At 47.3% G+C, this 27,361-nt stretch overlaps 2 protein-coding genes across 4 annotated transcripts in view; one reads left to right on the top strand and one right to left on the bottom strand.

Annotated features, from left to right (window-relative positions):
• Cdc50 (cell cycle control protein 50A) overlaps positions 1-20,148 on the bottom strand; it is a 50,879-nt gene extending 30,731 nt beyond the window's left edge. Inside the window, exon 1 of one of the 2 annotated variants that reach the window (XM_077694189.1) lies at positions 19,991-20,148. In XM_077694189.1, coding sequence (XP_077550315.1) covers positions 19,991-20,076 — 86 coding nt within the window. In that variant the 5' untranslated portion in view covers positions 20,077-20,148. Of the gene's footprint in view, positions 1-8,336; positions 8,369-19,990 lie in introns of those variants that run through there. The other variant, XM_077694191.1, reaches the window with a different exon arrangement.
• Positions 1-27,361, top strand: part of Mmy (UDP-N-acetylglucosamine pyrophosphorylase mmy) — a 78,543-nt gene that overhangs the window by 15,484 nt on the left and 35,698 nt on the right. Inside the window, exon 1 of one of the 2 annotated variants that reach the window (XM_077694188.1) lies at positions 15,690-16,001. The exons of the other annotated variant lie outside the window; for it this stretch is intronic. Within the exon in view, the coding sequence (XP_077550314.1) occupies positions 15,961-16,001 (41 nt within the window). The 5' untranslated portion in view covers positions 15,690-15,960. Of the gene's footprint in view, positions 1-15,689; positions 16,002-27,361 lie in introns of those variants that run through there. 2 annotated transcript variants of the gene reach the window in all.

Raw genomic sequence — 27,361 nt, forward strand, 5'->3', positions numbered from 1 at the left:
CCAAACGACTGTTATAATACAGAACCGAGTTCCGTTTCTTACAAAACGGACATAACACCCGTAAGTTTACGGAAATACGCCACGCTCCTCAATATACGTGCGCTCCTTCCGTATTACCCGAGTCCTTCAAGGACTCTGGTATTACGTTTAACGGAATTTACTCTGTCGCTCAAATACAGGCGTCTGATCCGTTTCACGTGAAGCGGAAACAAGTCTGTGCACGTATGACGCGTTTTATTTAGATCGGAAGGCTTTTGTTATTTAGACAGGAACATAAGAATTTGTAGCGTACTATCGTGATAAATTGAAATACGAACAACGGAGCGCGTGGCTTCCAGGACACGCCGCGCATCAGCTGATCACGGGCCGCGTATGCGCAGTGCGAACAAGTTACGAGAGTTCGTGACCAACCTTAATATTGAAAGACCATCGTGTTCCCATGATCCATCGTCCGTTGGGCGCTCAGCACGACATGAAAAGAAAATAAAGGAATACAGCTGCGCGCGCCGTTTGCACTCAGATAACGCTTGCATGAACGGGTGCCGAATGTGGTGGGGCGACAAACCAAAAATGCTCACACGCCGATCGACAGTGTTTCCATATAAACGGTGGACACCAACTATCGTAACGTGTTCGCACTGCGCATGCGCGGCGCGTCGCCAGGTTGCGCGGATGTACTGAAAGCCACGCGCTCCGTTGTTCGTAACTCAATTTATCAGGATGGTACACCGACGCAAGCAACCCACAGCGGCTCCAGTGCCCCTATTGACAAGGACGTTGGTATTATATGTCCAAGTTTCGCCCGTACAGCAGCGCAGCGCATTGTGAGCGCTCCAGCCGTATTATGGGCAGCCTCATTACCCGCGAGGACAGCGTTCTCCAGAGTCTAGACCGGCCACACTGCGCCCTGTTTGAAGTGTTCCGCACAAAACACTGCCCGCGCCACCCACGTTCCTCGGGCAGCGTTCACTGTATACGTACAATATGCGTCTCTCTGAAATTATTTGCCTCAATACATAGCAACGTCAGAACACCTGAACAGTTGCGTTAGAATTTCGCATAGAAAGTGCCGTTGATCACCGTGGGTGTTGTTTGCTTGTTAGCGCGTTTGCGGTATTCGTAGCTTGGCGTGGTGCTGCGAATCTAACTTTCTCACGAAGAGTGCACTTTGGGCGTTTTTACACGCGTTCGAAATGGTCCAACTGTGCACGAAGTGTAGGGGAGAATGTTTAAGCAGCGAATCTTGTGCTGCGTCGAGAGGGGGAGAGAAAGAGAGAGAGTTCTTTTCCATGAATGGCGAAGAAATTCTTGCTGGACTAGTTGGTGAATAGTTGCCATGATTTGAAGCGCAACAAAAAACACGAAGAAACAGAGTAGACGAGACAGGCGCTAACTTCCAAGCATTTTATTCGGGTACGCATGTGCTTATATTCCCTAGTAAAATAGAGGGCGAGAAAGAAGGATCGTACACATACACAGATGATAACAAAAACATATATGTTTATAGCACGTTTTTCAGAAAGCCCATATCGCTATTGTACAGAGCAATCGAGGTATCACACAGTCATTCGCTCTTTCCCTGCATGATATAATACGCTTCAGCTAATTCCCACGCCTCCCGGTTCTTGCTTTTTTAGTATTTTTATCTCACTGAACTCATTGAATGCTGAAGAGGTCAGCCCAATGAACGGCAAGGCTTGCCACTTCGGATAGGGGTGAATATAGTAAGGCGAAAAAAAGAAAAGAAACGCGAAAAAGTATAAGCGGCAAAATGAATACGAGGGCGAATAAAATGACATAAACGTCGAAGATAACTGGAAGTGTTGTTTCTTCTCGCCCGCTGACACAGCAGGATTATGACATAAACACCCCAATTTCCTGGGGAGTCATAGTGCCTCGCACTTCCTCTCCATTTTGCACTGCTTCTGCCCCACCACGGTGTTCCTTACACCGTGTTCCCGACGGCCCTCGTAAACAGCGACACCAATGACCGCTTTAGGGGAGTCCGATCAACTCCGCCCAGCACCGCAGTTCTCATCTGTTCTTGGCGCACAAGTCGCGCGAAAAGGAACGAAACAAGCCCGCGATGTGTTCGCCCTGGAAGTTTTCCACGCAGCAAAGGAGCTTCTCATGATCCGCGCGCTCTTGTGTACGCACTCCTTTGTCCCTTGACGCCTCGTCGGCGTCGAGGAGTGGGAACGCAACGCACGGCTCCTTCTGAAGCCAGCGTTCGGAAAAAAGGGGTCGAAGCGTATAGGGGTCAGGGGTCAAAGCTGCGAGTCGTGTAAGCGTTTAAAGAGCTTTCTCCTCCGCCCGGCGGCCGACTTGCCGGACGAGTTTGTGTCGGCGAGGCGAACCGCTTTCTTTCCTTCGCCTCCCGAGGGGGGCGTGCGACTTTTCGAACGTGTTTATCCAGGAAGCCGCGGAGCTGAGGCCTTGCCGATGGGCTGGCGGCGGCAAGGGCGGCCAGACGTCGTTCTCAGCGTGACTGGGCGACTGACCTCCGCCGGTGATCGCGCCCAGATGAGCGTTCGTTCCGCTGTCGTGATTTCCCGCGTCGGCCCGCTCTGTTGATGTTCCGGTCGCTCAGATGGCGGAGCGCGTCGTACGCTACGGGGTCGAGGGTTCGACTCCTTGTAGCCTCGGTGGCGGTGTCTTCGACGGAGACCCGCCGTGTTGGCTCAGTGGCTAAGGCGTTGCGCTGCTGAGCACGAGGACGCGGGTTCGATTTCCGGCCGCGGCGACCGCTTTTCTGACCGAGGCGACGAGCAAGAACGTTCGTGTGTACGGTATTTCGGCGCGCGGTAAAGATCCCCACGCGGTCGAAATTAATCCGGAGCCCTCCACTATACGGCGCGCCTCATCGCCTGCGTTGCGTCGGCGCGTTAAACCATACAATCAATCAAATCAACCGACGGATAGCTCTCGTGTACGTTCGTGGAGCTTGCAGCACGTGGAATGAACGCCGTTATACCCCACTTTATTGGCTGCCTCGGTGCGCGTCAAGATGCACCTTGAGGTTGAAGACGAAGTGCAACTTTGTTCAGCTTGAAAGAACTAGGCTTTGGTAGCTCGCCCAGCTCCCTACCAGCCACAAAATACGCTTTTTAACCAACCCCCCCCCTACCCCCCCAGAAATATTGAAAAACTCAAATTTCGCGCCACAGTGACGTAATAAGGACAGGAGTGACGTAATACGGGCCAGCATTAAAACCATTTTTATAAGTGTGTTAACTGATCGTTGACAGTCAAGTGACACGATCAAACGAAACTGGAGGCCCCCAATACAACCGCACAGTCACGTTTCTGGCAGTGGCTTCTTACTCGGCGGCCGCCAATCGCGCAAGCAAGTTTCTGTGACGTCATAAAAAAATACCAGAAAGTGGTAGCGGAGTCGCCACTGTTGAATATGTTTCCCTTAATATCTGGGTTATTTGTGTGAATTTTGCGGTAAAGTTGGTATTGTTATCGGGACAGAACAGCCTTTTTAATGAACCGAGCTTGTATTGTCGCGAAGCGGAGGTCTGTTGATGTTTTCTGGTTGTTTTGAGTTCTGTGCCCACATTCAGGGCTCTTGCTTCCAAGTGCTTTGTGTGAGAACGGTTCGGACGCGGCTAGGCCCTGGTCCCCTTTTTTCTTAGAAATGGCTCCGGCGCGTGTGTTTGCCCGTCGGCCGACCAGGAGACGCGGCTGTTGCGAGGGTTAGGTTACCGCGCCGCAGTGGCGTCCGACCCCCCGTTGCGTCTAGCGGGCCGCTCTGTGCTCCGAACCCCCGGTCTCGTTCAAACGACCGCCTGTCTTTTTCCCTTTGGAGTTTGTACACCGTTACTTTATTCTCAACAGTAATTCTTTTGCGAGAAACGGGCGCCTTCGAGTTTGAACTTTCGGTCTTCCGTGATTGGTTCCTTTTTCCTTTCAAAAATGTGGCTGATTGGAGCTAAGAAGCGTCTCGCCGATTGGCTGCAGAAAGCCTTGTTCCATTAGGTCCGCACACTCCAGGATGCACTTTTTCCCCCGATACGTACCCCACCGGACCGCTTGACGCGGATATACGGCGGCTCCGCCGGCTATTGCGGCAGCTGAACCAGGGGAGCCACTTGCTCCCGGTCGTCGGGGCCAGACGCCGGGAGCCCTTCTCCCGCCAACTATGTTTCGTTAAGTACTCTTGATTGCCTGTTTTCTCCTATTTTTATGTAACAGTTGGAACGTTTTGTCTCTATGTTTTAAATCGAAGTGTCAATAATTAAACCAGTTAACATTTGAACATCTGAAACCTTCATCTGAGTGCGTCATCGCCGGTCTCATCCTTCAACAGTAGCGGTACTGGACAAAAGTGGCCGTTACAGTATTTTCATGTCCCCTTTAACCCCGTGATGCCCAAAAATTTATTATTTTGGGCATCATGTGAACAGTTTTCTATGATCTAAAAGGACTTCCGACATCGCAAATATGAAGCCGGAAAAAAAAAATTTGGCTCATTACGACGGGCACTGGCTGCCCATATATCATTTGAAAAAGAGAGCTACCTTGGTAACCATAATTTATGGTTGAAGTGAAGACAATTGCGTGAAGTTTGTGTTGCTATCATTTGTAATAACAACGAAATTACACAATTTCGGTTGCCTGTCACTGGCCCACTGAGCCACCCGTGCTCGATGCGAGTTGACACGAGTAAACAGTATTCTTTTTAGTACTCGGAAGTACGTGCTGCCCTCTCTTCTTTAATTTTTGAAGGTCCGGGGTCCTTTGTTTGTCGATAGGTGGTGTTAAATCTCGAAAAAAAACCACAAAGTGCGAGAGAAAAAAAATTGAGTTGTTGCTCCTGGACAACACTGGGCATCAAAGGCTGAAGGGCGATAGAACGGTTTTAAGAGAAAGAGCGAACGTGGCTAGACCGGGTTTTACAGCGACATGCCCGAGGGGGTTTGTCATTTATGCCAAATCGCTGCACTGTTTAGAGCGAAAAAAAAAAGGCAACTCTTGGCACAGCTGTTCCTGGGAAAAATTACGCGTTCCTGGTACAAAGAGTTCGGGGGGAGCTTTAGTTGTAGCCAGCTGCGCAAATTGTCGGGGAACACAGCGGAGAAATTAGTTCTGCTCGTGGGCGCGTGCGTCGAGGTCGCGGCTGTAAACAACTTGTTTTCACCGTCGAAATCAGTGCGAACGCAAACTGAACGTTTATTTTTATATTTTTTCTTGCCTAAAGCAAATTCTGCCTAAGCTAATATAGTAGTAGTAGTAGTAAACGTTTAGTACTACTATTACGCCTAATTTGTAGCTTTGGTGCGTACAACAGAAAGTGCACACTTGTCTTTCTTTTTTTAATTGAATTGAATTTTATTTCTAAAGCGCGTAGGTGATACGTGAATGGGTGCAAAAACGCTGGGTGGTCCCAAGGTAAAAACCGTTGTGGGGTTTAGCTATCGTTGTAAAAAACGATAGCTAAATAATAAATGTATAGCAAGCATCCCTAGACAATTAACCGATTTTAAAAGAAAAAACAAACATTCCGCATTAAGAGACAGAAAAAATTCTGCAGAAATTCAGAGAATTGTCTACTATGCGTATACCATTCTTATGCCGCTTGTCCTGACTGAGTTTTTTACAGCCAATTTTTTTTTTTTTCTAAAGCCTGTCTGACCAATCATCTCTGTTTACGCTATTATAACGATTACAGGTGGAGCTTTCGCGAAATCGGCATTATTGTGAAAATGCAGGGCGTTCCACGGTTCGCCATTTTCCGTAATGTTTTTTTTATATTTTCCTCATTTTTTAGTTTTTCCAAATTTCGTTCGCCTAATTATGCCCATTTACGTTAATTTAACTATTACAGGTGGAACTTCCGCCAAATCTGCATTATTCTGGAAATGCAAGGCGTTGTATACGGCTTTCCATTTTCCGTATTTTTTACCTTTGTTGTTTTTAGTTATTCAAAATTTCGTGCGACGAGTTATCTCCATTTACGCCATTATAACGATTACAGGAGGAACTCCTGCGATATCTGCATTTTTGTGGAAATGCAGGGCGTTACACAGTCCTGGCTGTGGGGGCACTCGGCAAATGCTACGCACTAACAGATGAATAATACAATAACAAAACGAAAAATATTACGCTAATATAAAGGTACACTCACAAAGCAACAGTTGTCGTCTTTGAGTGTATTTGCAGTTGTGTTTAGACGCCATAGGGAAAACACGTGCACGGAGGTCATTGTAGACTCCAAGTTGGCCCGGTGAAGCGAAGGCCTTGAGCCTCAATTATCAGTCTCCGCTCCGGCCAATCTTTGCGGGCCGTCTGTGTGCGTGTTATGATGCTAGGAATAGCACGCTGTCGAGAGTTCGATTCAAGGTCGCCGGGCGCGCTACATGTCTGTCTGGTGGAGTCGAATAACATCCGCGTGGGCTCGACGTTGTGTGCAAAACAATCTGGAGCCACTCGTAGCGGCTGGAGTAATTATATCTTCGGTGCGTTCGGCGTAGTCTGGAACCAAAGCTTGCTATTGAATTGCACGATAGAGACCATTCATAAGGGGGGCTACGTAGCGGACGTATGACGGCGATAAATTCGATGAACATTAGACATTCTCGATTATCAGTTCCGGATGGTGCGAGGACTGCGCGGGACGAGAACCAGTGCTAGATTTTCCCATGTATTCCTATGAGACCTCCGGTCCAAGAACAGTCCTCGGACTACCCGAGGACCGTCCAGAACAGGTAAGTTGAAGAGGCTCGTGTGTCACAGTGTAGTGATTGGATGGGTGCACCAGCGTCACCGAGCAGGTGAAAACAGGGGCGGATCCAGGTTTTTTTTGAGGTGGGGGTCCGCTTCTATCAGTAATGATGATTGTGAGGAGAAGGATAGTAGCTTTTTATTCACCGGAATTTTTGATAGCCAAAAAATACAAGAAGTAGTAAAAATCAACTAGTCTTTTTCTACAACCTGAGGGTTATTGGAAGTATCAATTCCAAAATTAAAGGGGGGTGGGGGGGCTGTCAAGGCACCCGGACCCCCCCCCCTCTGGATCCGTCAAAGGTTGATAAGGGACATTTGCTATACCCGGTGACACGGAAGTTGCCGCTGTGCCTTATCACCGTAGCCGGATGTTTCTCCGCGCGGCGCAAGTAGGGCGTTACTGGGAATATTTTGAACATGGCGTGAGCCGTTCCCGTGATTTTGTGGACTAAATATGCTTATAAACGACTCCAGTGACGACAAACAAACTGCGTGAGACAAGGAGACGATATCACGCATTCATAGAAACCCCTTTCAAAACGCGCGCGCACTGACGTCACGGGTCCGGTGCTTTAGCGGAGTGATACACTACACGAGGTGGTGCCGTTCTTGAGTTGTAACCGAGTATACCATACTTCGTAGTTATGGCGGAGATGGTATAGGCTAGCTTCTGCCCAGTTCTGGCCAGAGATTCGTGCGTCGACCGAGTGTGTAGAAAAAAGGCGCGTCGGCAGAATTTAATCTTGCGGCAAAGCCAACTTTCAGAGGAATGCTCTGTAGCTCTCAATCTACAGTAGGTATTCTGAAAAAAAAAAAAAAAAAAAGTTGTACTGAAATTCGCCTCTAGGAAGACCCTATCAGAAAGCCGAGTTTAGTTTACTTGTGGGAAATAATTAGTTTGCAGTGAAGCTGTAATCGTTACACCGGCTGCTGTCAGTACACGGCTGCCTACGGACAGAGTGCGGTTACAAAAAACGACTGTAACTCTTGTTTTATCTTAAGTACCTAGAAACTAATTATATGTGAAAATAAGCCGCTGGGACGGCTCTATAACATTGCGCCGAATTTCATCAACTTTTGCTAATTACGTATGTAGTTCGCGGTGAGGTTGTAAATATGGCGGGATTCCCGTCCGCTGTCGATACACGTGCTTCTATACGGGAGGAAAATGCAAAGCCCCATGTTTGTCCGCTATAATAAAACTACAGCCGGTCCAAGTTTCATTCCGGTAATTAACTAGGAAGTATGCTGAATCGCAAATTAAAAAAAAAAACGTGTTTGTTTCGTGCAATTTTTGTCATCCTTCCTTACAGGGTGAATTAAGGGCCCTGACTTTTTTTTTTTTGTAGTGGTTGTCATTGGAGTAAAAATATTACACCACTTCTGAACAACTGCTGAGGCCAATTGCATACCATCTTGGAAATTTCCTATAAACGTCTTGCTTCCGAGTCCATGGCCTGTATATACCATTTCTGCAGACGACTCAAATTTACGCCCTTTTCGCTGCCTGATTATGCTGCCGCTATATATGACGTGTACCCATTGCTGGTGAAATTGTGGGCGTAGACTGGTTAGAGCACCAAAGTGTCAGCGACGTCGCTTACCCCGAATTCCTGGCCATGAGACGCGGGTGTTAGCGCGGACAGACAGGCCAACTGTAAAAGGTACGCTGCATACCTCGTCGTAGACGGTGACGACGCAGGTTTCGCCACGCATGCGCACTCTTTGCGGTGCTCGGGGTAGAAAAGAAACTACGCCAAACAAATATACGGATGGTGACAGATGCCGAGCCTGCCGAGACGCAGCGCTTTGATCTCCGTGGGAGGTCGAAATTAATCCTCTCATGCGACATCGCCTGCATACCGGCGATTCGTGTTTGGAACGTAGGGGGAAGGTTGCGCCGGTGAGTCTACCAGATGCACGGGGTAGGGGGCGTGGCCAAGGAGGGAATGCAGTGAACACTCGGTGTAACGAGGTCGGTTTAATCGAAATAGCGCTTCTCTCGAAGTTTTCCACGATCCCGACTGCAGTGTAGGGGGAGTAATTTATCTCCCATAGACTGTGAAATGATTTACACCCGTTTTGTCTATTACTAATACCCTTACACCCTATCAAAAACAAAGAAAAACACCCATTGAAAGGGTGTAATGAACGATATATCACCCTTTAAAAGGGTGTGTTGTTTCTGCTGGGGTGTAAGGGTGCTAAAACAGCAAAAATTCCAAAGGGTGTTCTTATTGTTTTTAAGACTAGGGTGTAAAAATGGAAGTTATAGATAATAATTTACCTCCTTCATGTTGTTTGCACCCTTAATTACACCCTTAAGAGTGGAAAAAGGGTGTTAATGTTTTTACACCCTGATGGGTGCAAATAATTTTACACTCTGCAGTAGATAGAATAAAAATCGAAAGAGGCGGAAATTAGGGAAGAGAAAATGGCGGACACGAAAAAAAAAGATGGTTACTGTGGGGCACTGAATAAGGAAATGAATGACATGAAACTAGTTTGAATTCTTGTGGCTAAGTTCGTTATAATCGTAATGCGAAGCATTTCTTTCGCCGCGACCATAAAGGAATTTAAATTAAATGTGCTGTGCGCTGGTAAAAACATATCCGCCTCACGGTGCAAGAAGTACTAGCTTCTCTCACCGTTGCGCTGGTTACATGCCGTTTGCGCCAATGGTGGATTGAAGCCTCCTGGGGCGGCATTCTCGTGTTTTGTCCGTTTTGTGTTCGTTTCAAAAGCGTTCCGTTTTGAGCAAGCCCTGATTGGCTAAAAGCGAACACCCGGATTTGACGCCATGCAAGCGCGGCGGCATAGTTTCATACTAATATACACTAGAGGGAAATCTGGCGCCACTGTCTAGGGGAGCCGCGCTTCGGCGAGCGTTTCGTCATGTACCGGGCAGGCACGTTCCACTTGTCCTTGGCATGGCTCACGAACAGGGTGAAAAGTTGCCTCTGGCTGCAAAAATGCAGCAATATTACTGCAGAAGATTAATCAAATTTGTTTTGTGAATATAAAATTGAACCTCCAAAGCTATGAGCCGTGCCTTCTCGGAGCAGACGATTTGGAGCAGTCGATTTTTCGTCGCCTTGTTGTTGGTTCACTGGAGGAACCATAACCTCATAAAAGGTAGTTTAAAATGGGTTTAGTCGTTTAAAGTGTTTGCAAGAACAGTTGCGCAAAAGTCAACCGAAAGCCCACCTACAACTGGAAGTACGTCACAATAAAGCGGACGCAAAACGGACATTTTCAAAACGGACAAACACGAGAATACTGCCCCTGGAGGTCCAGGACACATGCAGAGGCAGGGCAGTAGCGGCCGGTACCACCCGCCAGTTATTTGGGTGATGAGTTAAACTTCTCGTCAACAGGCTACCAGGCGTACCAGTGTCCACCGCGTAATACGCACTGTATCGCACGTTCCGCTTGCGTGCCAGCCGTGTCAAGGTTGTGCTTTTGTTATCATGAAACCTGGACTAGAGGATGGCAAATATTGAAATCTTAGCTTCTCCGCGCGAAACTTGTCCTGTCAAGGTCCGCGCACCTGATAACACCGGGAATCCATTCGCGGGTGGCGAATTTTACGGCCCCGTTGCGAATAGATAAGCGTCTGCAGTGCTGGCGCAGCTAAGGTCACGATAAAGGGGACCGGGGTAGATATTTTTACCAGGAATTCGAGCTTGTTAGCCAGTTTCTGACGTTCTCCTTATTTTATCTCTTTTTCGAACATGTTTACTGCCGGGTTCCCACAACTTGCACACCTGCAGGAAAATCGTGTTTTATCTGTAGTAACTTGACCTTGGCTGCTACCCTTGTGGTTTACTTGAAGCGTGGTGCGCATTTTCGGTTGGCTGCTCGGCTCTCAAGAATGTAACCAGCTAGGTTTCCATTAATCGAACTGCGCAGGCGAAACCGTTTGCGTTTGCTTTACTTTTTTTTTAAACACGATAGTTTTTCTTGGGCTACTTGAGCGGGAAAATATTGGTCTGTCTGTCTGTCTGTATGTCTGTCTGTCACTCGATCCGGACAGCCGGCCAAAGCAGCACAGATGCTGCTAATTACGTATGTAGTTGCTTATATACTTGCTCACAGCCAAATCTAAACGTCTAAGTCCGGTGTTAGTGTTCGTACTTGTCAACGTTGTTGAACAAGAACAAGACATTACGCAAATATAAGGCAGAAAGTCAATGCATGAGTGATATTTGCAGTGTTACTTTATTAGAAAATTACGGTTGCCTGCTTTTGGCGATAGCAAATAAAATACATCAACTTTAAAAACTCTCGCCTGCTGTTGCCCGCGCTACCTGGCGGAATTCAAAAAAAATCAAAATGGCAACAGCAACCAAATGTTCCACTAGATAGGTTTCGCGTTCCGCTTGGAACGCTCGTGGGGTAGGGCATAGAGTAAGAAACTCTATGGGGTAGGGCAACGTGGTTTTATAAACGTTGTAGTTGGGTGCCTCGACTCACGCGCGTCTCCGCTGTACGGTAGCGCTGGCATCGAGGCACCCGACTTGGAGCAGTGGAACGCGGTAAATTTAAATTGGCTTGAGCAAACCTGTAGCGGGTTATCTTGGGAGGAATGAGAGGGGAGAGGAGCAGCATGAGAGGTGAGCGGGAAAGAGAAGGGAGGCATTTGCTTGCCGAGGGCGCCAGTCGACTATCGTTTTGCGACAAAACTTGCAACGAAAGGAGCAGATACGCGGCCAATTTTTTTGTTGCTGTAACACGCACCTTACACATCACACTGCCCTCCAATCTGCAATAAAAGTTGCGGAGTGGTGGTGGAGGAGGCAGTCACGTGACTCTTACACGCTTCCAAGATTTAGCCTGACACTTACGAACAGTTTTACGCAATCCCTTTAGTTCCCCCTTCCCCAACGAAACAACGTTGAACGAACGTTGAAAACACATAATACAAAAAGTTGGGAGCCACGACTATTCTTCCATACGGCTTTCATGTTGGTGCAACAGACTGTCCAGTCTGATTTGAAGCTATTCCGATAGAATGGCATACGTTATCTCTTACGGTGTTTCAATCGGACTGCTGGCTTCATAGCTGCGCGCAATCTAATATTCCATGTACTACAATAACAACTCAGGCGAAAAGGGCACAGTTATTTGAAGAATTACACTTCATCGCTCTGCGCAATTAGTATTTATTTCCAACACATATGGCTTAAGTTAATCGTATGTGATTTAATCAAACCACGATTACCGGTCTTTTCTGCTTGAGAGTGTTCTTATTTCTTGCCTCAAACTGAAATACCCAAAGAACATTGCGGAGTGACATGGCGAGTAGTATAATTGGAAATAGCGGAACCGGAAAGTTTATTTATATCTTGGACAGTTGGAACTGTTGGGAACGCAGTACAAGTTAATATGCTCGTGTGTTGAGTAGTAAACAAGACCGACCCTTCGCGACCACCACGACCGTGGCTCAACTGAAGCTCGACATAGTCTAACTTGAAGTGTTTATTTCAAGATAATTGAACGTGACGTTTAAGCATTTGTCTATTTTGAATTTTAAGCTGACTACTACAAACAAAAATAGGACCATTTTTACCCTCATCTTCTCCACCAAAAAAAAAAAAAAGTGGAGTTTAACAGCCCGCCAGGCGTTCGCCCCAACCACACTCTGCTGAAAAAGAAAAATGTGCCCGACGATTGTAGCTAAACGCGACATGTGAACTGTATCGACGGTTGTGAGTTTAAATGCAAATTAGCTTGGCGGACGCAGTCACATTCCACATTACTCTTTTACAAAACTTTACTTTCGGTTTATACTCGGCTTAATGGCCAATCTCCCTGGATAGGTAGTGCGCGCTGTTGGGGTGTCGGTTTTTACCAACACCAACGCGCTTCATGTTGGTTTTTGTCTTATATGGGTGTTATATGCCGTTGTTCGAATGTACATTGCGCAATGTCATATCTTGACCGTCGAAGTTGGCTTTCTATCATAGCGAGTGAGCTTGCAGCGAAGCAACCTTTACAGTGACTTATCGGATTGGACGTATGGCGGTGCGACACCGTAGTAGCCTTCCATATAGAGCAGGGACGGGATTTCTTCGTTTCATGTCACCTCCTAAGACCCCGCTTGCAACGTATTCCACATTCAGCGTATTGTACATTCAACGTATTGCACAACGTATTGAACGCATTGCTGCGTGAACAAAATGGGCTGCAAGCGAAACCCGAAGTCTTTCCAAGCTGTAGTAGAGACTGGTGGTGCCTACTGTTGGTGTTTCATGCAACTGTAGTTCCGAGGTGGCACTCATGCTAACAAAAAATGGCGTTTTTTTCAGTGCGGAGGTTTTCTATCGACGCCACCAAGAAAAATCGTTCTCATGTATTTAAAAATTCTGTGATGCTATCTAATTTTGCTTTACGAGCTCATGAAAGACTAATGTCTTATTCACCGCCACTATATCTGCCTTGACTTTTCTGTTATCTTCTTCATTTCACTCGTAAATTCGATGTGCAACAGATTACACGTCAGGACAATGTTGACTCTTTCTGACTACATTGAGCAGAACTCATTATTTTTATTTGCTCTTTCTCTCTATTGATATTAGGGTTTTTTTTGCAAATAAATAATAAAAAAATCTTTAGATGTCGCCGAAGCCTCTGCCCTCGAAATTCTTGAGTGTATTGCGGCAATGGGAACAAGCAGCACAGATTACATGTTGTCTCTCTTGTGCTATAGGCTTCCTTTCCCCTGAAAGATTTCGAAATCTAAGACAAGGCCTTGAGCGCTTGCCAAGCTAAAGTTTTCCAGTCCTGCTAATTTGAGCTTCCCAGGAACGAACTGCTTCACTGGGCACTTACCGGTGAAGGGAATAATTTGCTCGTCAACGCAGACGTTTGGTGAGCACGGCAGTGTGAGGCGGGCGTTTCTAATGACGTCAAGAAGAGGACGGACTTTCCATAGCCGATCGGCTTCATCTTTGTCAGAAACAGCGAGGCACGCACACACACACAAACATGCACGCGCACACAACGCACACAAAACAACACACAAAGCAACACACACAACACAACATAACGCACACACACAACACACACACTCTATAACATCATGTTCTATGGTTTTTTGACAACTTAGTCCCAGTGTGCAATTGCACATCTGATAACTTCTCAACGAAACGTCATAGAAATAAAGAATGTCATCAGAATTATCTCTGTGCTCTGGTAAATTCAGTTATTTTAGATAAAATTAGCTGTAGAGAAATACAACGATTAGCAGGGTGTTTGATTTGGCCATCAAAGTTGACGACCGGCAAATCCACAGTGCGGGAAACAGTTGGAAGGGAGCAGGTACGCCGCGGCGGTGCATTCGGCAAAGCCAACTTTCAGGTAGCTTAGTGCAGCGTATCTGAGATGCCAAACTTTTTCTTCGATATAATGGAGAAAGGAGTTTGGTTCATGGTGGAACCCGATGTATCCAAGCTCTGTTTAATATTGTAGTGCGGCAGCTTGTGATCATAACCCGCCGCGGTGGCTCAGTGGCTAAGGCGGTGCGCTACTGACCACGAGGTCGCGGGCTAGATTCCCGGCCGCGGCGGCCGCTTTTCTAATGGAGGCGAAAAGCAAAAACGCCTGTGTGTAGAAGATTTAGGCGCACGTTAAAGATCCCCAGGTGGTCAAAATTAATCCGGATCCCTCCACTACGGCGCGCCTCATCGCCTGTGTTGCGTCGGCGCGTTAAACCCTACAATCAATCAATCAATCAATCAATCAATCAATCAATCAATCAATCAATCAATCAATCAATCAATCAATCAATCAATCAATCAATCAATCAATCAATCAATCAATCAATCCAATCAATAAATCAATAAATCAATAAATCAATCAATCAATCAATCAATCAATCAATCAGCTTGTGGGTATGCCATACCTTGAATTGCCATGCTCTCTTGTGTCGCACACGGCACGGTTCGACATCGTTCACTACGGCGTCTCTTATAAGGTGGTGCTCAGTCGGAACTAATTAAACCGCCATGATTCGTTCGTTACCTCTATACACAGGCAGGGCTTGTCACAACGCAACTAGAAACTCGTTAGCCGCTGCGGCGCGAAGCTCAAACGAGTTCCTCCTTAGTCGTGGCGGGGAAAGGCGTCGAACGTGGGCGCATCTGCAGCCTCTTTCGCGCGCGCTCAAACAATCCGTCGCTTACGCAACGAGCAGTCGGCGTTTTAACGACCCCGCGTGGAAGGCGGAATCAAACGAGCGCTGCCCGGGGCACGCACCGCGGCATAACGGGTCGTGCCTGTGCTGTTCCTTGGTGTCCTGCAGGGTTCCCCCTTGCGCCCTCCGCTGTTCTTCCCCTCTGTCCAATTTCCAAGCGGCGCGGTTGTCGTCCGTCTCTCCTCTCTCGCTCGCTCGTGGCGGCAGTGCTGCTCTCGAGAAAGTCGTCCGACCTGCCTGTCCCGCTCTTAGACGCGAAACTGGACAACCTTGTGCGGGAGCTCGTGCGCGTTGTTTTCTTTGATCGGTGCGCTACGACACTTCTTCGTTCAAAACCCACTTACCCTCCCCCGTTCCTTTTATCTACCTGACCACCCACAAACTACCGCGGGCTGCAAGGAGCGGATTTCGAGGCTGTAAAGAAGAAGAAAAAAAGAGACCGGCTTTCTCTCTCCGCACTTTCTCGTTCCGAAGTCGGTCAAGTGAGATTTTTGTCGACTTGCTGGTCCCGCTTCCACGCTTTCTCTTTCCCACGCAATCTCCCTTGCAGCGTACTATCTCTCTCTCTGCCCACCGGCTTGTTACTTACTCCCTCCTTGACGTCTCTCTCTCTCTCTGTCGATTTCATTTCGTGCTTCCATCCTTTCTCTATTCTACCCGCGTCGTGCACCCCCCCCCTCCCTCGTCTCCCACACTTTCCAAACCTCGTACAGTCGCGAGCGTTTACGCGATACACTTACGGCACCGCACTCGGTGAAGTGGTCTTTAGCGCACCGCTGCCAGCCTCCGGCAAAGTCGTGGCCGCAGTTCGCTCTCGTTCTCGGTGACAGTGCGCGCACGGCTGTGCTGAAAACGACGGCGAGCCTCTTCGATTCGCCCCTGACTGTGCTTTACAGATCTTCCAAACGACTGCTCATCCCTCGAGTGCCTTCTTTCTGTTGGGGAAAGCTGGTTACATCGGTGCGGCTTTCTCTACTCTTATATCTGCACGTCCGTGACAGCTGTTAGTTGGAAGAAAACACGCCGTCATCATGACTACGCCGTCATCCACCATAGCCAATGGAGTTACTAGGTGAGCTTTTTGCACCCGCGTGTACTCCACTGTTCGAAGGCGAGCTTTTGAGCGCTTTTTCGAGGTGATCCTTTTACACCCCTTTTTACTCCCTTAGCACTACCCCATGCACGTGAGCTTCTGTACGCTTATTTACTCCCCCGTTCCCCGGTGCGTTTTTTGCACCCTTATTTACTCCGTAGGGCTGTTCCCCGAGCTTGCTGGAGCCACATTTCACACCTTGCCGCGAGACTGCGTCATTTTATGCAGTGCATAAGCACCGCATTACAAAGCGTAGTTTGACTGTGAGTTATAAGTACCGCGAATCGACTTCAGCTATTAGCGCGCACTTCATCACGCGGATGCCGAAATTGCTGGTTAGATTCCAGGTCGCAGTGGATTTCGAATATCCACATCCAGATATCTAATGAATTCCAGATATTCGCATAGCTAGATTCCAGATCGCAACTGGATGTAGTGCAAAAATGTTTGGCCTCGCACACTTGTGGGGAAGCGCGTTTAGCGCACATAATTTTCACCATAGCCCAGTCTGGAAAAATCTCTTCAAATATGTATTGAAACTAAGGATGCGGGAATTGATTTTGTTAAAACCACGCAGGACGAAAGTTCGTCGCATGTTTTTTGTTTTCGAATTCGTCCATGTTAGCTTTCGCCCCGCCAATACGTATGTTCCACGATCAATTATCCCAGCCTTCTGTGTCGTACTTTTATAAGATTCTTAAGTTTACGAAGGCACTTTAATCTGCTGGGCGAAAATTTCCTTCTCGACGTAACGAAGTTCCGGATTTAACGAATTAGTGACATCTCGTAAGAATTTGTTAGAACTTGCTTTCAACTGAGTGTGGACTGAGCAGTAAAGCGCAACGTTTTCCTTATTTTATCACAGAGTACCCCGTTCGCCAAAAAGAAAAGTTCAGTTCGTACGTATACGCCGGAGCGTACGTTTTTTTAGCTTAAAACGAAGGAGCCTAACCACATTAGAGATTCGAATAAACAGTGCGGGAAGAAGGGCCTGTTAGACCGGCACAATGTGTGCTGTCAAAGATATGCCGGAAATCGCAGTAATGAGTAATTCTGGTAGAAATGTTAACAGGCCTTTGCCTCTTTTAGGCGTTGCAAGTACGCAATGCTCGATGCAATTCTATAAGTGGGCTTACACCATACGCCTTTCAAAGACCCCTTCCTTTCCAAATTACTCGCCGCTGCTTCCTTGGATCCCTCACTGTCGCGACGTGTATATGTTCGGTTATTTCAGCTCTGCCAAGCTGCTGCCTGCAGTAAGCTGCGGAGGTCGCTATGGTATTGAAAGTTGCCTAAGTCTTCCATGAAGCGTCCAACTGTATACACAGCCACTATATTTATGCCGCAAACCGAAAATGATCGTGAAGGTAGTCTACATGACCATTGACTAAACAAAAGGTCCTATATAACGTTCCATGTAGTATTGAGTTCACCTGAGTGCGGTCTGTATATATCTGACTAGACTGCTGTAAATGTCGCGACTGAAAAGAGATTGCAGTTGGCCCCGTAGCCGCAACGTGCTAAGCCGCCAGTCTTACGTCTGTGCACCTCTGTATAATATATCACTCCATCCTGACTTTCGCGAGGTTTGTTGTCCCTGTGGTACAGTACATTTGTATGTCCCCACCAGCGAATAATTCACTGCGTGTATGGTTGCCCTTGTCTACAAGGACAAGTTCTGTAGTCCCCCGAGCCAACTTTTGACTCCGTGTACGAAAGTGCATGCGGGTCGTATTGTAGGAGGTCGTTCACGTTCCAACTTCCAAGTACTTCAGTCTAGAGTGCGTGAGTTAACAATAAGATATTAATAATGGACGCATTGTATTGACACCAAAGACAAATAAAAAAAGAATCAATGTCAGTCGGTCATAGCTCCGCGCGAGAGAAAAAAAAAAGTCAAGATAACCTATTTTCCGCATAGTTGTTAAAACACGTCGACGTCACGGGCAGCTATAGATCATCGCCGTTTTATCACCCGGGATGTGTCATTGTTATCGGATTCCCCTCTGACATCTTGCTCTGTGCGCCTGTATTGAAGGCTGTCTGAGCAGTGCATCGACATAATAGCGCCGACATATACCTACAAGTATGCCAGCACACGCGTCACGCAATAGATCAGACCTTTTTTATAGATTAGGCGAGTATTTCAAAGCATGAAAAAAAACAACGCTTGCATTCGGATAAACGCGGCAGGCGAAAAGAGGAGCCACGAAGCGGGCCTACACTCTTAAAAAAGGTCGGGGCACTTACTAACAGAACACTAACCAGTAACTTGTCCCAGTATAAACTAGGTACTTAGCGCTGTTTACCAAATGGTCATGCATAACCAAAAACAAGCTACGCGGGGCAATGTGGACCTGCTGAGCGCGCAGCACGACATAGACACATTCAACACGCACATATTACACGTAAACAACAAACAAATAAATTGAGCAATAAAACCGAGACGAACGAGGAGAGCGAGTACAATAACATACATCTGCTCCCTTCTTGCTTTTATAACCAGCAGCGGAAAGTCCTCTGATAGAGTCGGTGGACTTGTTGCAAAAATGAAATATTTTAGCGACAACTTTAGAATTATGCATTTTAATGTGAGCATATACAAGTCATGCATGTGTATTTGCAAAAGCTTTTTAATTGTGATTTGGAGTGGGAAAAGTGCTGTAGTTATGTTTAATAATTCATATAATTTTATACAATCAGTGAATCTTAGTATCTAACAAGCAGCAGTTACTAAGTGCGCGGTCTAGACTAGTAACGGTTACACACTTAGTGGCAGGACCTACGTACCGTTCTGGGGGGGGGGGGGGTAGTAAAGTTCGTAAGGAGTTAGTAAATACAGCCGTACTACCCTTTCACGAGCTTTTTTTGTTCTTTTTTGTGAAGAGTAAATTCGCTTTCAGCAAAATTAAAGCATTGACGAGGCGATGGAGAAAGCGTCAAAGAAAGGATTACTCTTCAGCGGCAGCGAATGGATAGCAAGAAAAACCAACGCACGAATGCGCACGTCTACGTACAAAGCCCGAGTCTTGGCTCGAAGACCTTGTCTTTTATTATACCGCCGCAATCGCTTTCCGCGCCACTTGCGCTGTGCTGTCGACACGGTTGCAAGTTTTGCATGAGCCCTTCCGATAGTCGCCGAGTGCTCTCACGTTGTTTATCGCGATCTCGCGCGTGAGAAAGACCGCATCTATCTTTCGTTCTGACCTCTGCCACCTCTGACTCGATTTCTGGCACGAAGCCTGGGATAGTGTCCAAAACAACAGGCCGCGTTAAACGTTCTTCTTTTTACCGCTTGTGAAAAGGAGAGTAAAGAATGGAGTACAAAAAGGTACTGACTATGGACGTATACCGCGCAGATTACTAATTCACCGAAGCAATTGCATCAAATATCGGCGAATAAAAGTTACTCCGTTTATCATTGCTACAGAAAGTGATCTATTTGTGGTCATGCCGTGACTGATGTAATTTCAGCCGCAAAGTGTTTGGTTGTCTAGTATATATGTTCTAGTACAGAACTGTGCACTTTTCACTAATTACTTGCGCCGGAAAGGCTTGAAAGATAAAGCCTATAAATTACGTTCCGCTCCGTAGGGTTGCCTCGTATACGCGCACTGTGTAAAGCCTGACGCATTCAAATAAACCGTGATGGGCCCTTTTTGTTTGCTTGCTTGCTGCGATCAACATTCGTATTGGCTTCAGCGGCCACAAGGCACAGGGCCGGAAATAGCGAGCGAAGCGGAGCAGAGGGATAAGAAGAAGATAACCGGTGTCGTGACCTTCAGACATAACGCGTACGCATGCACGCAACCCTACGACATACACGACCTCTTGCGCGGCTGATCGGATAAGCTTGCGGATCATCGATCGGCTGCGAATCCACAAGGCTAGCAGCGTTGCGCTATTTATAGGAATAAAAATAAAGACAACGAGATGGCGAGGAAAGAAAACTGAACGGTCCGCCTTACGTCATGGCGGCGTCGACGAGCGAGCTCGGCCTCAGCGAAACCTCGTCTTGTTGCCCGTCGTCTTCCGTTGCGGAGGAATCTTCCATGGCTGCCGTCACCCCCGAAGACGTGGACGGACCGTTCGCCTTTGCCCGTTATCGCGTCGCCTCGTGTCAGCGCGTTTTATTAACTGCAGTAAAACTCTCCTCCAGCCTCCCCGTGGCGGTACAATTATTTCGCTTCTGCTGCTTCTTTTTACGATCGGCTAACCGGCGAGGCACGGCGACAGAAAAACGCGGCCTTGGTGGCGGTTTGCAGTCGGGGTCTGGCGAACGCATTCGCCGGCTTGTGCGGATTGTCTGCTGTCGCCCGTAGTTCTTTATGCGAGTGTGAATAGAGCGTGTCGTGCGCCCGACTCGCGCGCGTAACCGTAGTTGGGTGCAGCGGGGTACCCTCTGAAGGCGGCGAGCGTAACTCGTCCGCGGCGAGATATAGTTCGCGGGGCGTAACAGTTCGTCCGGTTCATCCAGGATTTCGATGCGTGTGTTGTGAAGTATGAGAGAGGGTGGCTTATATTCGAGAAAGGTCACTAGGTTGCAGATTTCGTTCGTATTTTTGTGCTGGAAACATGCGATACAATATTAGGATAATAATATTTTGTTTACTTTTAGGAAATCAACGCCCGTAACGTGTAGCTCAACACTTTAATCAGTGTTACGAGGTTTTATGGGGGGAACGGAGTGGATGACGGGTGACATTCGGGATAAGTTTGCTGCTGAAGGGCTGCTGAATATTTTTAGAGTGAAAAAAAAAGGCACGAGCCGCCATCATAAGGTGTAACCATCGTCCAGCGGGGAAAAAATTGAAACGTTTACACAATGTCTTGGCCTGTGCTGGCGTCAGTTTCGCCGCCCCGCTAGACATTTGGAGTTACAACTTTATTTTTCTTTTAAATCCGCGTCACCTGGTACGCTGCTACGTGGCCTTGTTCTTAGGCCGTTAAATGCCTAATGACCCGCAGAACCGGTAGCTAATTTGTGTGCACGTATAAAACCTGGGTTCGATTCCCGCAACTACGTTACATTGAAAACATTGTAGTTTTGCTCCTACAGCCGTGGAGATAACATACCGTGACGGTGAGTGAACACGCCCTAGGACGTGCAAACTTAAAGATTAAAGACCATCTGTCGCAGATCCGTTAGAGGCTCACGTAAAGTTTTCGAAGTTCTGCTGAGGCACCTTTATTTACCTATGCTTGTTTTTTGTATTTTACTGGGACACTTTATTTTGACGTTTATTTTGCACACGGCGTGCTTCCACTCCGAGGCCCCCGCACCGTCGCTCCGCCTCTGGCGTCACGCTGCCCCACTGCGCAGGTGCCGCGCGCCCCTCTCTCGAGACTGCGGCCATCACGAGAGGCACATCCGGCGGTTTTAAAGCGAAGCTTTCTTGGTCTCACTGATGGAGGTGTCGTAACCGAAACGTACTGCAGGAAAGCCAACTTTAGACAATGGAGTGCACATGATGACGATGATGGTGAACCTGGGTCCTTCGCGCATTGCGCCATTTTTTGAACGCTCCGCTTCGAACGACGACGATGAGGGGGGGCTCAGCTTTTAGTGAGGGATTCGTTTGCTGTCAGGCGGTTTGCACTTTGTTCTTTGACGCATTGACTTTGATTGCAGCGGCTTTGATTTTGGCGCTTCGCTGTTTGATTTTCGCGCGCAGAAAAGCTCGGCGTTGCAACCATCGTCGTCGTTAGGCGGAATTGATTTGATTTTTTTAAGAGGCAGATGATTGAACGTGATGCGTATGGCTGGTCGTGCAGCCACTGCCTCGTACTCGCCGCGGTGGCTCAAGTGGCATTGTGCTGCTGAGCCGGCTAAGGACGTGGGTTCGATCCCGGCCGTGGTGGCCGCTTTGCGGATTGAAGTCGCCGGCAGCGAAAACGGCAGTGTCGAGATTTAGGCCCACGTTAAATATCCCCAGGTGGTCGAAGTTAACTCTGAGCCCTCTACTGCGGCGCGCCTCATCGCCTGTGTACCGACGGCGCGTTAAGCCCCCCCAAACGTTTGTCTCTGCCTCACCCGGCATTTATTGTAATCATCAGCTAGCCAACACTCACACCAGCATAAGCGTATAGTAGAGCACCCTTCAAAAGAAAACCTGACACAGTAGATATGAACAGCCGACGTCTACTTTAACAAGGCCCACGACTCTAAAAGAAAGCTCGACCACATCCGTGTGAACAGGTTACCGAGGTTGAGAATACGCCTATTTGTACGGGACAGAATGTTCTCATTGCACGGGGGAGGAGGGATGGATGGCGATTAAATGTTTGAAATTGCGTGTTTAATTGATTTCTGCGGCCGGAGAAACAGGCCTGTGCGAGCAAAGCACAAAAACGCTGTTGTTCAGGCTTCGGGCAGCGCAGTGACACAGCGCTTTGAATATTCGCGCGTTTTCTCCACTGGCCAGTCGTCGGGCGCTGCACGTAACTTGGCGCCAGGGAACGCGTTTCCTCTCGGCGTTTCGTGTTTCGCGCTCCGGTGCCAGCCGACACCTGTGCGCTCGCGGGAATTCGGCGGAAGCAGCTTGTGCCTATGGAGTGAACGCCGCAGATCTCCGCGTCTCCTGGCAAGCTCTCGCGTCTTTAGCGCTCATTCGTTACCCCGTGCTGTTTAGTTAGGCATGCATGGTGTTTCGCAATGATTCATACCCCCCTCCCAACGGTCGCATGCATCCACACCTGCAGAAATTCAGAGAATTATCTACCAGTGTGCGCATTCTTGTGAAGCCTGTCTTGGGTTTTTTTTTTTTTCAGCCAAATTTTTGTTTTTTTCTAAATCCTGTCCGACCACTTATCTCCATTTACGCAATTATAACGATTACAGGTGAAACTTTCGTGATATCTGCATTATTGTGGAAAGGCCATGCGTTATACGTTTTGACATTTTCCGTAATTTTTTATATTTTTGTTATTTTCTAGTTTTTCAAATTTTCGTTCAACCAATTATCTCCATTTACGCTATTCGAACGATTAAATTTGGAACTTTGGCGAAATCTGCAATATTGTGGAACTGCAGGGTGTTACACGGTTCGCCCTTTTTTCGTAATTATTTTATATTTTTTCTTATTTTTTAGTTTTTAGTTTTTCAAAATTTTGTTCAACCAATTATCTTTATTTACGCAATTATAACGATTACAGGTGAAACTTTCGCGATATCTGCATTTTTTGCGGGAATGCAGGGCGTTACACGCTCCTGGCTATGGGGTACTCGCCAAAGAATGCTACGCATTAAAAATATCTATTGACCTCCACATTTACCAAAATTTCGCGAAAGCCCCGCTGCGGAACATTGGAAATTAAACTTCGGGAACGTTATTACTTAGTGCACGAGAGAACAGGACGGAAGAACACAGGATGATCGCAGTTCAATGCATGCTCTGTTCCTGTCTGTCCTGTCCTCTCGTGCAAGTAATGTTTCTCAAACGTAGCCAACTAGCCCACTAAACTTCGGGGACATCGTGGCCTCCAAAGTCTTCTTTTTAAAAGTTCCTGGTAACGCTTGTTTGATGGCTGAATTTCAGGTAATTTGAAGAAAGCAGATTTGGGATACTTTTTAGTTGGTAATGTTTAGCACCCTTCCTCACTGCTATTCGTGCTGCTTGCAGACGGATCGACGCTTAGCTGCTGAGATGTTCCTATCGGAATTGGGGCTCAAAGCAGCCGCATTCAGTCGTCCGCTTTGTATTTCAACAAGACATCCTGGCAGGCTAGTTCCCTGCGGTGCGAACTGCACCGGGACATTTGTCTCTGGCGTCGAAATTCAAATAATTTATTAACCCTTCACAATTTCCCGAGACTGAAAAGAGGAAATCTGAATTTCGGAGAAATTCCTACCTCTTCAGTTCACATAATTAACGTCGACAGCTCTTCGATGTGCGCACATGGGTGTGCCTTTGTACCCTGGTTCCGAACGTGTGCGGATTACAAACTTGGGCTAGTTGGTACATAACGACAATGAACCCGGCCGCGGTGGCTCAGTGGCTAACGCGTTGTGCTGCTGAGCACGAAATCTCGGGTTCGATACACGGCCGCGGCGGCTTCTTTTCTGACGAAGGTGAAAAGTAAAAACGCACGTGAGTGCGAGATTTCGGCGCACTTTCAAGATCCCCCATGGTCAAAATGAATCCGGAGCCCTCCACTACGGCGTGCCTCATCGCCTGCGTTGCGTCGGCACGTTAAACCATACAATAAATCAACGTTACGATAATGAAAAGCTGCGCGCGAGAGACGAGGTCTAAAGGAATTGAGCACATACACACACGGCGCAGACTGATTTTTATTTGAGTAAAGAAACACGTAGAAGCGAAAAAAAAAAAAGCGTCCTGCGCATGCGCGAATTCTGTGTCACTACTGGGCACCGAGATCGCATTTGGTGACAAGGCGCTTTTGGGTGTGGCTTTTAGTGACGATTGCGCTGGCATTCGCTTTGTTTTGTTTGTTGCAAAAACGATTGCACATGCCTAGTGCCACTTGCCTTTTTTCCCGTATTGCCGCAAGCCGTGCTTTTTTACTTATTTCACTGCCTGGGCGCGCCCGGCTGTCTTGTCTTGTGTTTTGAAGCTCGTTTTTACTTCTCTTGTATACGCGACATCGGTAATCTTGTTTTGATAAGGAAAGGGTGTTGCTTTGCGGTCGCTGTTCAGGAGTGATCTTGTTTAAGCTAAAATTTTCTCCAGCTAAATCTATGTCTCTAGTGACCATAGCACTGTGAATTCATGCGCGCAGAGGATTGCCGTGGCATTCAGTATTAACTCTATTCGGTATTCGATTCGCCGGCGAGCGTCTGCGCATGCGTCATTCTGTTGACTGCTCGTTCGACGCTTGTGTATACTCTTGAAGGGACCCTGCAACACTTAAGAAAAGCGCTTTCACTCTCTCCTTCGCGTCTGAAAGCACTGCGAAATATATAGTTATCGCCAGCACGGAGCTGCACTGCGTGATTTGCTCTAGATACGCCTTCGATGTCTGCTTTGTTTTTGCGGCTTTTTTTTTTTCTTTCAAGTTGCTATTGAAAAGCGTTCATTGCTGCAACTGAAGGAAAACCGGCCAGTAGCCGCTACGTGGCCTTAGTGACTAATTCGAGCCGTCGAAGAACTTCAAGACGGAGAAAGACAGGAAGATCCTTTGAGCAAGTTTACAAGTTATCTCAAGGGCATAGAGCAGTAGTTTTTGGCTGAGGTACTTTGCGACCCCGTAATCTAAGTACTGGTGTGTTGGGTGACTACTTAGTGCAAGCATTTAGGATTGATTGATTGAATAAACTTTATTGAAAACAGCAAGCGCGATGTTAGGGCGCCCGCCCGGTGAGAGGCTTTCAAAAAAAAAAAAAAAGGTGGAAAAAGTGTTGCAGGGTCCCTTTAGGTTCTTTGCAGAGCACTAATTCGCTCCAATAAACTTTATTCTTTCAAGCACCCTGCGTCATTCTTCGCTGCGTGGCAGTATCGTGTTCCGTCTTTTCCTCATTTTTTGCACCCGGTTGTTCGCACATGCGTAGAATGCATCTTTTATCGTCCATGCGTGTTTCTTTACTTCAATAAAAGCCAGTTGTTTGTGTGCGCCGTGCGTGTCTAGATAGTCACCTTCTGTTGTCCTCGCCTGTCGCGCCGTTTTTCGCTGCTGATTAGGATGATTAGCGAGCCGGAGGACTCTGAGGTATTCTGAAGAAGGGAAGTCCTCGTCCTGAAACGTCAGTAAACTTGTATTTTTTTTAATGGTTTTCCCGTGTGTGTCTCTTCTTACCTTATATATATATATATATATATATATATATATATATATATATATATATATATATATAAATTTTCATATTTTTATTATTATTATTCCTGGGCACACTAATAACTAATAAACATTGATTGCTTGATTGATTATTAGGTACAGGGACCTCCATTCTTCCTCTTTCCTTAGAACCGGGTTCATGCATGCAAACTACGTCTGGAAATGGTATCTCTGGATGATTTTTCACCCTATGCATGTACAAAGAAATTCAGCGTGGGAGAGCCGCTCGAGTACGTATACCCCGACTCGCCCCATTATTAAGCATTAGCGGCCGCCCCGGTATCCCAGCTATTCTTTACGCACCTGCTGCCACAATGACTTCATTATCACTTCTCCCGTCCCCTGATAACGATGGCACGAGAGCAGATCCGCTCATTGTCGTCCCATCTCGGTCACTTGCCGAGGATCGTGCCGGGATAGCGCTGATAACGCGCCTGTAATAGTGCGCTGTGCGAGGAATAACAATAACATGTGTATACTAACCCCTTTGACGACATGTAGCTGCCTGAAGTTCGAGCTGCACTGCGTCGCTAAAACTTGTCGTTCATTGCAAAAAAAAAAAAAAAAAAAACCAGCCAGCACATGTAAACTCCAAAGCCGAAGCACACGGGTCGTTTGTGACTCTACATCATTGGTTTGGAGCTTTTTAGCTTGAACGTGCGTTTCTTGTTCATTTTCGCTGGTTTGAAACGCTATAGCTAAAACATGCTGTCGGGCAAGTTGGTGCATATTTGGTAAAACTTAGAGCGCGATTCAACAAGGACGACAGAAAGACCACACACACAAGCGCTCAAACACAAGAGCGCCTGTGTTTGTTGCCTTTCTGTCGTCCTTGTCGAATCGCGTTCTGTTTTACCGTTATAGCTAAGATTGTCGACATAAGTGTTATTTCAAGGTACGTATAAATACAGCCAATCTTTTTTTTATAATGAAGTCTCACAACATCGGAAGTGTTTCAGGGTATTCACTAGCACTTATAGCCAATAATCTCCGCATTTAACGAAATATCGCTTTTAACGAAATCCTGTCTGGAGGATTTCGTCATAGCGAGGGATTACTGAACGACTAAGTATCATTATTGCGCTGATCGTGGCCTCGCTGCATTCGTTGCGTTAATAAAGACGTCCTCGCGACACCGTAAGCGCGGGAAGGACATGATTCGGTGAGACTCAACCTGTTATACGTGGTACCGTATACGCGGGGGACAGGTTTCGCATTAGCACAGTGGTTCGTCCTCGAAATTCCCAGGTTCTCGTACAAGCTCGCCCTGCGTACGGCACACACGGAATGCGGTTGACATCGTCTTCTACATACACACCAGGGTTGTCTGGGCGCGAGAAAGAGAGAGAAAGAAAAAAAAGAGATAGAGGTCGTCTAGCAGCCTAGACGTGCAGAACCAGTTCCTTCTTGTGAAGGCGAGTCCTATCACCCGCTCCGCTGCTCCAAGTCTCGCGCAGTGCATGAATAATTCCCCGTCGATCGCTTTTCAAAGGCGGAAAATGTGCGCCGCGTGGTGCTTCTAATCGCCGTCATCGTGATAGTCG

The sequence above is a fragment of the Haemaphysalis longicornis genome, unplaced genomic scaffold (genome assembly GCF_048455015.1).
Source record: "Haemaphysalis longicornis isolate Haplotype H1 unplaced genomic scaffold, Haemaphysalis longicornis Haplotype H1 scaffold_12, whole genome shotgun sequence".
Lineage (NCBI taxonomy): Eukaryota > Metazoa > Arthropoda > Arachnida > Ixodida > Ixodidae > Haemaphysalis > Haemaphysalis longicornis.